The sequence below is a fragment of the Phasianus colchicus genome, chromosome 3 (genome assembly GCF_987193195.1).
Source record: "Phasianus colchicus chromosome 3, bPhaCol1.hap1.1, whole genome shotgun sequence".
NCBI classification, from domain to species: domain Eukaryota; kingdom Metazoa; phylum Chordata; class Aves; order Galliformes; family Phasianidae; genus Phasianus; species Phasianus colchicus.
Window position 1 is genome coordinate 45,368,079 of NC_143438.1, and position 17,320 is coordinate 45,385,398.

Here is a 17,320-nt window from a genome sequence, read left to right on the forward strand (position 1 = left end):
AATAGATCAGATGCCATAACTAGTATACTTGTCTCCCCCACTGTCACCAAATTATATAAAATACTATATATATTGATACCAACTCACTCACTGACACATATTCTTGGAAATTAGGAATGTTATATGCATTAATTCTTTCATCTGACAAGGGACTCCGGAACTGGGAGTACTTGTTTCAGTCTAATATTACAATATGTCGCATTAAGCATTTTGTTTTCAAGCCAAGAATTCCCCACAAAACAGTAATCTAAGACATTCTATTCATTATTATCTGAAGTTATTTTTCCTAAAATACACAGCTCAGAAACTGCTGACAAACTACTTGGAATCATTTTTTAATATATATATTTTTAAGTGTATCACATAACGTTCAGGCTAAGGTTAACTGAAAGCTAATTAAAATCATTAAGATGATGATTTGAACAAGAACAAGAAAAAAACCGTCTGAATGAGATGGAGAGAAAAATTAGCTATTACTTGACTGAAACATAAAAAATGCTGCTTCTTTACAAAAAAAAAAAAAAGTAATGAACATTTCTTTCCTTCTCAAAGAGGATTTTTGACCTTTTAGGGCAACAATATTAACAACCCTTATCAAACTAACATGTTTGTCTACTGACCTAGAACTCCCAGAAATGAAATTCCCCATGCTCTAAATATAGTTTATTTCCAATTTTATCATCTATTTAATCAACAGAACATGATTTCAGTACTCTGATAGAAGTTAGAAGACAAAAAAGAAACAATCCATATGACATAATAGAAATAAAATTACACGGACATAGTTTTCCTTCCATAAAAATAGCAGTCCTTACTTTGGCTGGACTCTTGCCTCTGGTGGAAAAAAAAATCTTAGTCTCTAATCATCAGAGAAAAGGACATACAGTTCAACCTCTCTTAGCTGCCATGCAGACTGAACAATATATACAACACATACTGACAACCTCTTTTGCAAAATCCAAGTAAATGAAAATTGGAATAGAAAGAGAATTTCCATTGGTGTGATTGAGAAAAAGAATGTATAGCTTGTACTGCAGGCTAAGATGACTGATAACTACGTGTATGAGTTCCAACTTGAGACATGTTTTAAGCACTGATGAAACAGTCCAAAAAAAGTCTTGCAGTCCATGCCAGCACCACTGGATGAGAGCCTGTTTCAAAAGAACTCTGCAAGAGCCTTCTTTATCTGTGGTTGTGAACTCAATCTAGCATGTCAATTGCATGCAGGCAAACCAAACACTTCTGTTCAAGTGGAGAGCCTCACCTTTTCCACAGGAAGCTCAGTGGAGAAGGAAGCAGCACTTCAACTGTCAACTTCAGATACAATAGTGTCCCCAACACCAGGCAACAATAATAAATCTATAACAACAACTGCTAAGAGGATTTTTTACAAGTGAATGATATCTAGGGCTCATTAGCACATATTATAGATTAGTGCCTATTGTTTATACAGTCACTTCGAAAGTTTCATGCTGTGAAATTCTAATAATAAATCCTAATTTCCTTACTCAACTCAAAAGGAAGGAATACTTTCTTAGGAAGGACAACTATTCAAGAGATTTTATGTAAACCCCAAAGTACATCATGACAAGTCCTTTAATTGAAATGGATGTTAATGAAACAATTAGCACATCCATCTGTGAAGTTTTTGAGCATTCTCAGTATAATCATGCAAAATCACAACATAGTATGCAGAAGAAATCCCTAGAAGCTAAAACCAGTGATTTTCCAAAGTACCTTTTTTTTTTTTTTTTGGCCATTTATAGGGACAAGAGTCACACTAGGCTCAGCCTCTAAAAGCAAAGGAATATTCTGAGTTGGGCTAGAGGCAATCAGCACCCAGGAGATGGAGTTATCCTAGAGATCAGCCCCTGTCCATGGTAGGGAACTCTTAACATGTCTAGATAAAATTTGGAAAAGAATAACTGATTTTAGGTTTAATATTTTCAAGTCAGTGGTCAGATTGGTCTGTATTTGTATGATTGATGTGATAAAGGAGACTGTGTTACCAGAAAAGTTTATAGTTCATCAAAGGCTGTTGCTATGGAATTAGGTTCACCTACACACAGTATACAAAGAGCATTAAATAAGAGTATCACAACTGTCTTCAAAACACAACAAGGAGAATGTTATCAAGGCAGTTTGTTTTGGTACATCTCACCGCTCCTTTTCCTCTTACTCCTTTTCACTCTACATTTCTTTTCAGAACAGAGTTTGATTAGTATCACTTTGAGCAAAAATCCCTCAGGCCATTTTTGTTTTTATCTCTCACTGTTCCCTCTCTTCAAGTCTCCCCATTACATAGTCTTGTCTGCCTCATTCTAGCACTGCTTCATCTTCATTTTTCATGACATCACTTTGTATTCTTTCTGCTTTCCCCAATGACAGAAAGTTTCTACTCCTACTTTCTAACCTTTATTTTAGAAACTGCACTGCAAAAGAAAGCCTTTGCATTGCAGAACATCCCTCACAGGAGCTGTTCTGAAGATTTCAGTACTACAATTAAAAAGATTTTGACAAAGTCACATTATAATACTAACATTGTGAAGAAATGCCAAATAAATACAAAATCTAGCATCAAAGAGAAAAAAGCAAAATAAAAGAACTGACCAGAAGGCATCCATTGATCTGAGGTGGGTTTTGTCAGCGTGTTCACCTGGTCCCAGTTAAGATCATCATCATCAGACTGACTATAGCCACAGGTGCTAAATGGCTCATCGAAAGTACAACATCCTGCAAAATAAATACAGAAAAGATTAACATAACATGCAGATAAAAGATTATGAGTTTCAACAAATTCAGCGAAGGCTGAGTAATTTTTTTTAATGTCCTTATTAACTATCAGTTCCGAGAGGACAAAAAACTTGTCATGAAAACACAATCTCAAGGGTCAAAGCTGGTGGATGAAAGCCGGGTCAGGGAGAAATCTAATTTCAAGAATTTAGGACAATGGAATCCAACACTACCATCAAGGACAACTTTTATCCTTGTATACAAGAAAACTTGTCCAGTTTTCTCAGATTTTTTTTCCCCTAGTAGCAGACTAACATAGGGTTATAAGCTCTGTTTTCTACATTTTCTTTGATGTTTGATGTTTCACTCAAGTGAAGAATGACATCTTGCCTATCCAGGAAAACAAATATAACCCCAGACATGGATATTTCAGTCCGTATTAAAGTAAATACTGCAGCTGTTCAAACAAAACTAAACTTCTGGGCTATTCATCATCTTTGCTATCTGTCCGTACAAATAGCAGTCTCAGTCTTGCCAACTCTTACTAAGATAGAAAAAAGACAAAATTTAGCTTTAAAAGAGAGTTGAACATTATAAGTTCAGGTTTCCTTGAACATTATAAATAGCATTAGAGAATACCTTATCAAGAAAATAGGATTACATAAGACAAAATATCATTACATCTGACAAGCTTCACCTAACCAAAGTCCAGCCTTCTTAATAAGTACTCCTAGCTTATAGTTGTCATTCATGACAAGTATTCTGCAGGCATATAATTTTTAATGGAAATTCATTTTGCAAACATAACACAGTTGCCCCATTGGCTTGCATGAAGGTTATCCTATACTGTTCCCTGTACTAAGACATTCTCCTATAGAAAGTCTTCATTAGCTCTAGGTGTGTCAGGGAGATTAGCACCTCTGGCTACCGCACATTTCTGTACTCTTGTAGGTGCACAAATTTCAATTAGTGAGCTCACTGGGAACAGAAAACCATGAAAGAACTGACAGCTCCATGCTCTGACATTTCACCTCAATGATAACAACAGGTGTAAGCTCTCTCTTCCAAAATTAAACAAATTCAGAAATAAAATAGGTAGGTTTATAGTATATCAAGTGACATCTAACATTTCTAGGGGGAAGAAAGAGAATTTTCCACAGCCATTTGCACAGCTGTTCTAACTCCCACATAAATATTACTTGATACAGTTGAAATGTGCCACAGAGTAACTTTTAGATGCAGAAGCAAAACATAACTTTCAGGGGACAGATTTGGGCTTGCTTTTAAAAAAAAAATACATAAAACCAAACAAATCACAGGTGAAGCAAAAGGTAGTTTACTTGCAAATGTTTTGCAAATGATGCTAGAACATGACAAAGTATCACGTTATACAGCACACAGCATAGTCAAACTTTGCAAAAAATGTACACCTCAATGATAACAATTATGGATTTGGGTTCGCATTTCAAACACAGGGCCAATGAATTTATGCACTAGCTCCATTACCTCACACACATTTCTTTAGCTATAAGAAGCCGTAAAAAAGTTCACGGTCTTTTCTTCATCTACTCTGAAAGATGAGCCAAGTGCTACAAAATGTCCAATACCCAAGAGAAACGGAAGGGCTTGTGATCCAGTATGGTTGTTAGAGGCTTCTCTCTTCTCACTAGTTAGGAAGATGTCAAAACCATGGATAAATAGGATGATGGATGATAACAAACTACTACTTGTCTGAGTATTTGTATGTCAACACAGGACTGCTCCTCACCACTTGTTTTTCTTCATTTCTCCTGCAAGTCAACAGCTCAATCACTCTGTCAGGATTTCATCTTTTTCTTTGCCATTTACATCCTTGAAGCATTTGTGAATTTACAATTTTATAGCTCTCTCAAAAACGGGTATCAAATATTCACACTTGCTCTAGGAAGAGTTCTAGAGGAATTCTGAACTCCTCCTTTTAATCCTAGGCCACTTCCACCTACAACTAAGAACTGAACAGCACCAACAAGGGTTACTACAGGGAATCAAACCATGTTAGCCAGCATATATAACATCTTCAATGGCATAGACACCAAGCCATGGCAATTTCAATCTTCAATTGGAAGAAAAAATTTCAACACTAAGGAGAAGATGAATAATAACGAAGACTTCACACAGATATGATTTCTTTGGAAAGTGTTTTCTATATTAAACTAGTATACATGGTTATATATGTGTTGGAAGCATCTACAAGTAAGTTTATAGACTATTAATAATAATTAACAATAATTAACTGTTTCTGCTGCAATCAGGACAGATTCAATTACAAACGAACCAAAGTTCTTTAAACATGGGTCTGAACACCTGGTAAACCCCAGATTTGCATCTACTCATGCCGTCCTGCCTTTGCCTGCAGTGCTTTGCCTATTCTCTAGTCACCATGCTCTCACAGTACAAGGTTTCCACTTGATAAAAAAATCCATATATAATATCAACAAAGGGATGGCAAAATCTGAAAAATTATCACAGTTTTTTCATGTTTCTCATTCTTTGCACTGCTTTGAAACAAAGCAACTGCCAAAATAGGCGGTTGTTTTTAATCAGCTAGAATACTTGAGAAAATCTGCTAATTTTTATCTATTTATTATAATTTGATTTAACAACTAAAACATGTGTTGTTTGTTATATAGTATAATAAAATGAAGCAGATTTCCTGCTTGTTACACAGGCGTTACGTTTTGGGTAGCCCAATTATATTCTAAAGGATGATTTTCAGACTAACTAAAATATTTACAGCTAATCATAGAATCATAGAATGGCCTCGGTTGAAAAGGACCACAATGATCTAGTTTCAACCCCCCTGCTATGTGCAGGGTCACCAACCAAAAGACCAGTCTGCCCAGAGCCACATCCAGCCTGGCCTTGAATGCCTTCAGGGATGGGGCATCCACAACCTCTCTGGGCATCCTGTTCCAGTGCATCACCACCCTCTGAGTGAAAAACTTCCTCCTAATATCTAACCTAAACATCCCCTGCCTCAGTTTACAACCATTCCACCTTGTCCTATCACTATCCACCCTCATAAACAACTGTTCCCCCTCCTGTTTATATGTTCCCTTCAAGTATTGGAAGGCCAGTCTAGGGTACACATAGCCTGTTTGGGTTCTTTGACTTATTCTGCACATAATGGGTATTTTGTGATTCCTAGAAGGAATTGAAGTGACATATACTAGGCAACAAAGTCCATTAGAACCTTCTTCCAGATGTAATCATCCTCTATCACTGAATCCAGTTCAATATTGCTATGCCATAGTATCACGGAGTATAACTCCATATCAAATCTGTTACGAAACCCTCTGAAAACCTTTAGATTAAGTGACAAAAATTAAAAAAGAATAAGTTCAAGTTATGCTGGCCATTTCATTTCTGTAAGTCTTACATACTGTAAGATCTCTGGTCAATATAAAGCTTCCATCAAAAATTTGCTGCCAAATATACAAGTGCTGTAACTTGCAATTTTCATGAGCACATGGCTACTGTGCCACATACAAGGGCTTTTATTTTGCCAAGGGAAATAAAAAAAAAAGCAATCCTTTACGGTTTCTGGCCTGCTACAGTGCTGTGAATTCTGTTGCACAATGAATTCAGTGAACTAAGACGACGAGTATACTCAATCCTCTTATTAGTATTATTTTTTTTTTTTTATCTCATAAGTATTTTAAACTCTGTTTACTCTGTATTTTTATACTAGAAATATGTTCACATAGTAAGTACAACGCAGCTATCCTCTGAAGCTGACTTCAGGGTCTCGAAATCTGATTTGAAAGCAGGATGTCTCAAACATGGGATATGAAGGGGCTCTGATTATGAAATATTAATCTCCTACAAGGTATTGAATCTCCTCTTTCTGTGTACAATAGTTGGAGCCTCAGGCCCCAGGAGAACTGCTGTGCTTCCTATGCTGGAGAATGCCCATGGCACTGACAGAACTGAAAAATGCCACAAAACACAACTGCTAATGCTTGACTAAGCTGTGCATGAGTCAGCTTTCAGCCCCAAGAGATATGGCTCAGGACTCTCGACTTAGGAAGATGATAGTGATGCTGCATTGCACTTGCTTTTATGTCTTCTCTTGTGGATTTGGGGGTGACTATGGCATCCTTACACTCAGTTAAAGCTGTTCTGAAAAGCAGGGGATGTGGTGACCAGGTTTCAAACGACCACACTGGAAGAAAAACAGCAGCTCCTTTGAGGGTGAACAAGAAATCCTAAAGTGGAAAATAAAGTGCCTGTCTAAATTACAGACTGGCTAACACATAAAGCAAAGGCTGGAATCAGCAGACAGTTTTTAACGTAAGAAACTGAAAGCACTATTTCTAAATGAGTACGACGGGCGCAATTCACTGCATCCCTTTTAACAAAGAAAGGATAAACACTGTCCAGTACAAAAATGTTCACCTCTGCGAAATCAATAAGTGGTGAAGCCCATAAAGCTCCAAGTGAACTAAACACAGCAACCTAAACAGAGGGCTTTAAGAACTTATTTAAAACCAGACAAAACAGCCTTCCTGGAGTCTGTTCTGTGGATAGATCCTAAGCACACTAAGCACAAACACACTGAGCTCTGGCTTAGTATGAGAGGAAAGCGTTCAGAGCAGTAAACAGTGCTGCAGTGGTCATGGAGTTTAAGAAAAACACACGCTGCACAAAGTTAGTCTGACTTAAAACAGAACTGATGTTCATCTTGTCAGATTTGCATACGTGTGGTCAGAAAGGGTTTTGGAAAAGGCAAAACACGTAAAAATTACCTGGAAAAATTCTCATGAGCCAGAGCAAGGACAATAAGGTAAAAGGATGCAGTCTGCAACTAAGGAAGGCCAGATACTAATTCTGGGTATAAGGGAGGAGTAACAGATGAAAAACGATACATAATTTTACAAAGACGCATAGAAGATGGTATGATCTTTGAGATTCCTGAATTCCCAGACCTGATTTCTGCAGTACCACGGGCAATAATGACACAATACAGAGAAAAACAAAAAACAGTTGCAAATAAACATTTAAAGTTAGTATTTATGAGACTTCAGAAGTTCACTGTATGTTCATAAAACATTTACAATTGTTCTCTCTCCTTCTGCTTAACTGACAGCATCTGAATCAACACAAACGTCTCCAGAAACATTTCAGTTTTAGTGACATAGGATACTACAGCAAAGTTACATTCTTAGGAAGAAGTATCTGTCAGTTCTAGCTTTCCCTGGCAATCTGCCCAAGTTTAGCTGAAAAGAACACCTTCTGCAAAATAACACTTGCCTAATAGATATCAAGAATAATTAAAAATGTGGACTCCTAGACACTTAACATAAAAGCCCTGAAACAGGGAGCAATTTCCTCTGAAAATGTGCATTTAAACACATTCTAAACAGCAAGACAGAACAACAAATACAACTCGCTAATGATAAAAGACTTATTTCAGGTGTTTTTTTTTAATGTCATTTTTGCAATATTATTGATAGCTTTTCTTAATTCATGCTATGGCTTACATTGGTAAGTATGGTTATGTATATGAATCGTATCCCTGGCATAGATGCCAACAATGAGAAAATGTCTACCAAAAGACATAGCCAAATATTCAATCTGAGTAAGTAAGGTTTTCCAAATACATTTCTAAACAGTCCTTTGTTATAAGAAAAAGTCTCCTCAGAATATTAAATAAGTACTTAAGAATAGCTATTTGAGAACAATTAGAAAGGCAATTTGTAACATATGTACTTAAACCACACGTATATAGCTTATTAAGAAGATCCTACTGTGCATACTGGTCTCAAAAGAAAGGTGATGCATGCGTGCTTCAGAGCTGACCCAAAGTGATCAAAATCACTTCCAAAATGAATACTGCTTTGCATACAAGCATGACCAAATTATGCTTCAAAACACAGAAGTCTCCTTCATAACCTCCCTGAAACATTTCAAGATAAACCTCCGGCCTACAAATAAAGAAAAGAAACCATCTTTCCCCACACTTAAAAATTAAAATTAAAAATTCAAAAGACAATGTGGTTGTGGAAAAAATCCCCTGAGAATGCAACAGAACATCAAGTTCATATAGTTCATATTGTACAATTCACTTAATTTATTTTATAGCTACCTCCTAGGAGTGCAAAATGCCCCATGAGTAAAAGTATTCATTTGTCTTGGTTAGCAAAAAAAAATATAAAATGAGACGATATAGGAGAGAAGTAAGGGAGACCTATTTTTTCCCCATTTACTTAGAATGGAGAAGGACATACAGGAAGGGAAGGAGGGGGACAGAAATATACACTGCAGTAAGATATGCAAAAGGTGACGCTCTCTTCTGATGAGTTAACCTTAAGTACCTCTTAATGGATTAGACATCACACCCCTGTTTTGAAAATGATGGTAAAATACACAACACAGCGCTAGTATAGGAAATAAAGCTTTCAGAAGCTCCAAATTAATTGCACTTCAGAAACTGATCAGCTGAAGAACTGTGCTTACCTCACCTCAGCCCATCTTTGTATATCGTTAAAATCCAGCACATAAAGGCTTCGTCCAGGGGAGAGGGAGAGGAAAAGAGGGAAAAGGTATTTGGGAATGAGTGCAGAAGTGCACAGGTTATGTTCAAGAAACATGTAGATTGGAAAATCTGAGATGAAATAAAACACAACTCAGAAGGAAGGAACAGGGTGGGGATATTGAGTCTGTTTTTGGTTATTGGTTGGGTTTTTTTCTAGCTAGAAGCTCAGAGGAAAGGTATAAAATGCCAATCTCACATCCAAAATCCACCATCACAAAGGGTCTACTCACTCCTGCAATTTCACCTTACTTAAAAGGAAGCATATTATCATCAATACTGGGATTATGGGATCACATTGGACCATTCCCTAATATCCATTCAGGAAACATTGCAATAGATTTTCCATCTGTCAGGAGGAGAAGCCTTGCTATGCTTCATCCACCCTAGGGCTGTGGAAACCGCAGCCTGATCCAGTCCAGTTCAGGACCTGGCAGCCATTTCATGCATATGGCCATAGGCACATGTCTCTAGCACACCCCAATTTCCACCATGGTCTTTTTAATAATTATGAGAAACAGCACTTTTTTTTCTTATGCAATTACTAAAATCCAATATCTTCATTCTCAATTAGAGATTAATACACAATTCATTTATTCCCCTAAAAAGTTTTTCCCCAACCATTATGTGATATGTTGTAATGGACATGCTTAAATTGAGGCAAGAATAGATGATATGTTAAGAGGCCACTGTTCTTTTGTCTGTAGTACTGCCAAAGGCAATAGATGTTTTCACAAACAAATCAGCTTTCAGTTAATTATCATGCCATTACACTACAAGAAAAAAAATGTTACTTCAGTGGATTTTTTACATGAAGTTCAGATCAAGTTAAAGAACACTCACAATCACAGAACGCTATAGGTGGGAAGAGGTCTTTATAGACCATTCAGACCAACTCCCATGTGATTTCCAGCTGATAAAAGAAAGGGCTGTTTTACTTTGCAGGCCAAACTAACTTTGTTCATTCCTTTTATTACAACATTAAGTAAACAGGCAGACATGACAAATAATTCTCATGCTGTCACAGAATAAACATATGATATGTTATATTACCCACTGTACTACCTCTGTATGACTGTACTCATCATGGTGACGTAACCTGACACATTATATATGTCTCAGATTATATCAGAACAAGCAGCAAGTAAGCTAATCTTTCATTTTAAAGCTCAGTATCATTATGCTTTTTTTTCTAAGCTCAAAAAAACAATGCAAAATAGCTCCACATCTTGGAACATGTAAAAGCTCAGCTCTAAATCAATGGACCCAAAGCAAACCAGATTGCATTGAGAAGACTGTCCCTCAGGTGATCCCCAAAATTTCTCCTCTAGCTTCTTCAACCTTTAAGAAGGTTAACATTGACTCAGAAGTCACACAGCAGAACTGAAGACAATCTCTTTCATCACACTCAATTTTAATAGCTAAGAGATTAATTACCATTTTGTCTAACCATCAGGACACTCTGAGCTGAGGAAGTTGTGTTTTTTTTTTCCTGATGTCAAAAAAACACTGCACTATGCTGTTTATCTATATCTAAAGGCATTTCATTGAGAAAGCTGACAGCATTCTCCTCATCTGCCAGTAGCGCTTTTAAAATGCATCTTCACCTTTAAACTCTTCAAACTAAAAAAACCACAAGTGTACTTGAAGCTCAATCACCCTTCCTGGTGCTGCTCGTTTTTAATGAGCCTCTTGTCTTCATGTCTCCCAGAAGACAGACTCCATAGAGCAATCTCAGGTGATGTGAAACCAACGCTTGATGCTTCTCTAAAGCGCTGTCTTTTTGAGCCTGAAATCTTCCTGCTAAACTCACATGGGACTGATGGGCCATTTCAGTCAAACCCAATTTCACTTCTTTATTGCAAGCCCCTGCTTAAAAACTCTACTGTGGATTGCTTGTATGCACAATCTGTTTCAAGCTTTGAACTTTAAAAAGGATTTAAGCAGTCAATCTCAATATCGTTATAAATCTAACGTGCATTATTTCCTATTGATTGTGAGAAAATAAAAGTTTGAAGCTTGATTTCACGGGTAATCTTTCCATTTGCTTGATGAGTTCTGCAGCTATACCAGAATTCTTAGTGCACCCCGTTACATAACAGTGTATTAAGCTTGGATGAGAAATCCAGACTATTTACTACCCACTTCCAGTTTTAAGTAAAGAACAAAGGCAGTGTTACCTCTGCCAGTCTCGGAAGCTCCTGATTTATACGGCACTCAAAAAGGCTCAAAGCAGTATACAATGTTGCACAAGGGATTCTGTAACTTTACAATATGGTCGTAGAACTAAAAATGTTAATATCTACTTTGTTTCTTCCTTGGTAGTATGGCTAGGTTGTGGCTGGACTTGATGATCTTTAAGGTCTTTTCCAACCTGAGCAATTGTATGATTCTATGATTCCACGGAAACAGAGAAGCCCACACAGCCCCTGCCCAGCATGCTAGCTGAAGAATCACCCTCCTTTCCCCCTTACTATTTTTCCCATATTGTTTTTCTTCTGTATTTTTTCTCCTTTAATCCGGGAGCTGCCCTTCAGGAGAGGAAGGCTATCACTCATTCTGTTTCACTTTTTAAAGCTCCTGTTTACGCTCTTTTCCTTGCGGTGACGGCTATAGCTGCATCCCCAAACCATTTGTTTCTATGATATAACTCTCGCTCCTTGATCAATAATTCAGGAAAATATTCATCTCTGTTTAGTTACTGCTGTCAGTACAACTCTGTGTGTCTGGATGAAAAGAGAGCAGGACCTCCATCTGGAGGCTTTACCTGCGCTGCTCAATGAATTAACCTGTAGGAGGTGCCATTGTGATGAAGCAGTCAAATACCTCCAGCAGGCAACTTCATCACACGGGTAATTAGTTCACCACATCAATAACGCCTCCAGTCGTTAACAGTGCCACAGCTGAGTCCCAGGTCTGCTTGTTAAATTCAGGCAGCACAACAGGCTTTCCCTGTGCTACAGGTATAAATAACATTCTATTTTTAAACATAGTTAGCTATGGCTTTTTTTTTTCCCCCTCTCGTTTTTAGTCATTATCTCTAGCAATAAATTATACTTTATTTCATTCATCACATCTATAACCTCCTGCCAGGAGGAGGATAAATAATTAATGTTAGAAACCTCCAACAATTTCACAAGGTCCTATCAACTTATAAATATGAGACCCACATTTGAGAGTGCTAAAAACACTAGCGTTGCAACATCAACACGCCCAAGCTTATGCAAGCCAAGGAGCAAACTCTTGACTCTCCCACACAGAACAGAGCACTACCACTGCTCTATGTAGACAAAATAATTCCTTCAAACTCTTGCTCCTGAGAGGATTATGTAGATACAACACTCAAATGCTGTACTACAACAAAAAGACAAATGGAGGCCACACAAAGCTTCATGCTTTCTAACGTGGAAACCATTATACATCCTCAGCAGCCCACTGATGACACTGCCATAAAGGGATGAGAGATCTTACAGAGGAATCAACATAGGCTGGTGCACTGGGCAATCAGCAATGGCATTAAGTTCAACAAGAGAAAATGCCAGATGCTGCACCTGGGATAGAATAATGACAAACACAGAGTGGAAGATGAATGGTAGGACCAGCTCAGCAGGAAGGGACCTGGGTGCACTGGTGCCAGCAGCCCAGCATTTTGTGATGCATTAAAGAAGCACAACCAGCTGATCAAAAGAGGTGACTCTCCTGCTACACTTAACATTGGTTTGGCCTCATCTTGAATACTGAACACAGTGCTGGACCCACAATATGAAAAAAAGGTGAAGGTCCTAACAAGTGCCCAGAAGAGCGCACCAAAGCTGGACGTAGGGCTGGAGGACATGTCATGTAGGGAGAGACTGAAGACACCGGGATTTTCAGTCTGGAAAAGAGGTTGAGAGGCGACATCACTGCTCTGCAACTCCCTGAGGAGGGGAAGCAGAGAGAGGTGCCAGGCTTTACTCATGGGAACCAATAGCAGGAGGGGAATAGCACAGAGCAGCCAGCAGGGGAGGGTCAGACTGGGCACTGGGAAACATTTCTTTAATGTGAGGGTGGTCAAACACTGGATCAGGTTTCCTAGACAGGTGGTTGGTACCCCATGCCTGTCAGTCTTCCAGAAGTATTTGAACACCACACTCAGTAATATACTTCAGCTTTTGGTTAGCCCTGAAGTAGTCAGATAGTTGAATTCCATCTTTGAACAGCCCTTCCAAATGAATTGTTCTATCCTATGTGAGTGACTGCTGTACCCAAGTATCAGCCAGCCCAAAGACCGTCACGTTGATTCAAATATTTTTGCTTTCTGCTATGCTAATTCAGCTGCTCAGTGCTTGATGAAAAGGAGGTTTTGCCCTGGTCATAACACTAGGACAAGCATCTCTGACCCCTTGGGAAAAAGATCTCACATTCACAAGACATCACTGAATTGGGAAGGTCTTGTCATTTCAGTTGCAAAATCTGCTTCAGAATAGGATAACCCAATAAACCCAAAAGCTGTATGCTCACATCTAAAAGAAGTATAGATTAGGAAAGTATTTCTAAGTTGTGGCAAATTATAATAGTTCAGGGTTTTCTGCATAATTCAAGCGCTCACTTGTTATTATAGTATCGTAGTATTATTAAATAACCCGTTACATACACTATATGCAAACACTTTTTAAGAACCTTTCTTAGTTTACCTGCTGATGAATTACAGAGAAAATGACAATTGGAATTTCTGGGTCAATTTTATTCTTATTAAAATGCATCTTATTTAAGAATTTAAAAGCCTTAACAAAAGTTTCGTTTGGCCTTTATTTTTGAGTTAGCTATGCTAAGAATTGTGTCAAGTGTCAGAGCATTCCAAATATGGGGATATTTCAGCTGGATGTGAAACATTCTTACATTAATCTGTCAACACGCCGTCTCACTCAACCTACAGCACAGACCTCAGGACTTAAAATAATTAATTTCTACCTGAACCAGAGTACATCTTTCAGCAACACGGGCAAGCACAGATTTTAGTTGTTCTAAATTACAGAGATGTCAAGAGTTACTGAGCAAACTGCATTCTCCTTGTTTGCAATCTATTTAAGCACCACTTCAGGTCTTAGTCCTCAATTCCATTCATGGGTGGAATTTGGTATTTCTTGTTCTGTCATGCCAGATCATGGAGCACAGCAGTCCCCCGTGCTCAGCCAGTCTGACCTGTGCACATCCTGCCACTACTCTGCTCAGTTTGGAGCCAGGAGTGACAGCCTATAACAAAAACAGCTAGGAAAAACAAAGTGTAATTATCCAGACTAACCAGAATAAGAGTTCGACGTAATAAGTCAGTGTGATCATGTGTTTCTTCTCCACATAATATTTACAATTTCCAAGACTTAAAAAAAAATAAAACTTTTAGACAGAGTAGTCCAATCATTACCACATCAGCACTTCAAACCTGGCACTGAAAAGTACAATACTTCCCAACACTTTTAGCTTCTGGAGTAACAAAACAAGATGGGCTGAAGTTAGAAGGGACTACTGGAGGTCATCTCATGTCCCTCACCCAAAACAAGATCACTTGAAGCACTGGTCTGCAAAGTGGGGTGAACACACGTGATAATTCACTGGAGTATGAAAAATACTAGAATTTCTACCTCTGTTCATGTTTTATGTAAAGAAAATAAATACAGGAATCAAGGTCTACTAGTATTTAACATGCAGTTTGGCACTGGTACCCTCACTTGATCCATGTGTGAGGTGGCTACGTGTTAAACACTGCAACAGTAAGCTCTACAAAAAGAGTGGGCATCCCTAACAGAGCGGGGGTGACTCTGGCACCTGCACATGCTCCCTCCCTTTCCATACATTACAATGTACTGCAGATCATGTCTGGTTAAGCATACTTATGGATCATACTATTAGTTTTAACTAATCTTCATGAAATGGGCAAGTGGCTTAAGAAGATTCCTGTAAAAAAAAGAAAGCACTGTAGATTGAAGATAATAACGATGCATGCACAAGCAAACAACAAGGAAATGGTATTCCTGACATTTCCTTGTTAGTATAAACTCTTTTGTAAGCCACACTGCAAGGGAAAAAACGATAACCTAATCACATCTGACAAGAACATGGCCAAATTTTTTTTTGAAATTATTAGTACAGAAATAAGATCAACTTAGAACCAGACCCTCAAACTGCTGCATAAAGTGTTAAACCAAGATTTTAAAAATAAGGAAGCAAACTGAATCACATAGTTGTTACTAAAAATATGCTCTTAATAGCATGATTTTAACAGAGAAATATGTTTGTAGTGTTAATACAACAAAACATTACTTCATCTTCATTCTTTTGGTGTGCATGTTTTATAGTGCTTATAGTGCATTAGTATGCATATATAAGATATAAATACACATGCATTCGGGCTGTATGCTTAAAAACTTCGTACTGATACAAGTGTGCGATCAAAGAAACTTGGAGACCGCTGACCTGGAGCAGGGTACCCAAAGCCCACAGCCAGGCAGCTTCTGAAGACCTCCAAGGAGGAGACCCCACAGCCTCTGGGCAGCCTGTGCCAGTGCTCTGTCACCTGCACAGCACAGAAGTGCTGCCTGCTGTTCAAAGGGAACCTCCTCTGCTCCAGTTTGTGCCTCTTGCACTGGGCACTGCTGAAAAGCGCTGGCTCCATCCTCTCTGCAAACTCCCCTCAAGTATTTATGCACATTGACAGGATCCCCAAATCTTTTTTCCAGGCTGAACAGCTCCAGTTTTCTCAGTCTCTCCTTATCAAAGAGGTACTCCAGGAATGCAATCACATTTCTGGCCCTTTTCTGGACTCTCTCCAGTGTTCCCATTTCTCTCCTGGACTGGGAAATGCAGAACTGCAGGTTCTCCAGTACCCCAGGTACAATACAGACCAGAGGAGAAGGATCCCCTCCCTAGAACTGCTTAATGCACCAATGTGGCAAGGACACATTGATAGCTCGTGTTCAACTTGGTGTCTCAAGATCTTTTCTGCAAAGCTGCTTCCCCGGTGGGTCAGCTCCCAGCACACACTGGCAACTGGGCTTGTTCCTCCCCAGGCGCAGATCTCTGCACTTGCTCTTACTGAACTTCATGAGGTTTTTCCAGCCCTTGAAGGTCTCTCTTGATGGTAGCACAACTCCCAGTGTATCCTTTAAGATCTCTGTAATCTGCAAACATGGTGAGGCTACACTCTGTCCCAGCATCCAGATAATTAAACAGGAATGAAGCCAATACTAAGCCCTGGAGTATGCTGCTAGTTACTGGCTTCCAGAATTAGATTTCATGCCACTGATCCTCAGCCAGTTTTCAGTCCACCTCATAGGCCACTTACCAACTTAGTCCACCATCAAGCCCACTTACCAACAGCTTCTCTGAGATAATCTTACACAGTTTCAAAAGTCTCACCGACGTCTAAGTTGGACAACGTGCACTGCTTTTCTTTCATCTACCAAACTAGTTATTTTATCATAGAAGGTTATCATTTTGGACAAGCGTGATTTCCTTTGGTGAACTTATTCTGACTGCTCCTGATGACTTTCTGTGCTTGGTAATGCTTTCCAGGATTAGATACTGGATCACCTTCCTAAGTTTAAAGGTGAAACTGACCAGCCTGTAGTTCCCAGGGTCTTCTTTCTTGACTGTCTTGAACATCAGAATGATATTTACTTTTTAGTTCTCAGGTATCTCTCTCAGTGACTCAAATTGTTTGCTGAAATAATAATTGCTAGAATATTAAGAATGGCCTCACAATAACACCAGCCAGATCCCTTAGCACATCAGGACCTCATGCAACAAAGGAACTCCAGTACGAACTCTTAAGGTTTTTCAGAAAATAGTCAATTTTTCATTCAGGCTTGGCTTGCTAGTAGTCTGCTATTCACTGGGTCCCCTCAGTTATCAAACAGCAGCTCTCTATGGCATGCTTTCAGACCCAGACCTGTAAATTTGATCTATTATACTGTTTATTTTGTTTACAGTGACAAATAAAGGAGTTTCAAAGGTGTTTTTCCAAAAAGTTAGCGGCTC

General features: G+C 38.6%; 1 protein-coding gene across 8 annotated transcripts in view; it reads right to left on the reverse strand.

The window, feature by feature from the left end:
- Positions 1–17,320, reverse strand: part of PTPRM (protein tyrosine phosphatase receptor type M) — a 460,562-nt gene that overhangs the window by 348,486 nt on the left and 94,756 nt on the right. For all 8 annotated transcript variants that reach the window (XM_031588942.2, XM_090137388.1, XM_090137384.1 and 5 more), the window contains exon 2: positions 2,611–2,733. In XM_031588942.2, coding sequence (XP_031444802.1) covers positions 2,611–2,733 — 123 coding nt within the window. The remainder of the gene's footprint in view (positions 1–2,610; positions 2,734–17,320) is intronic.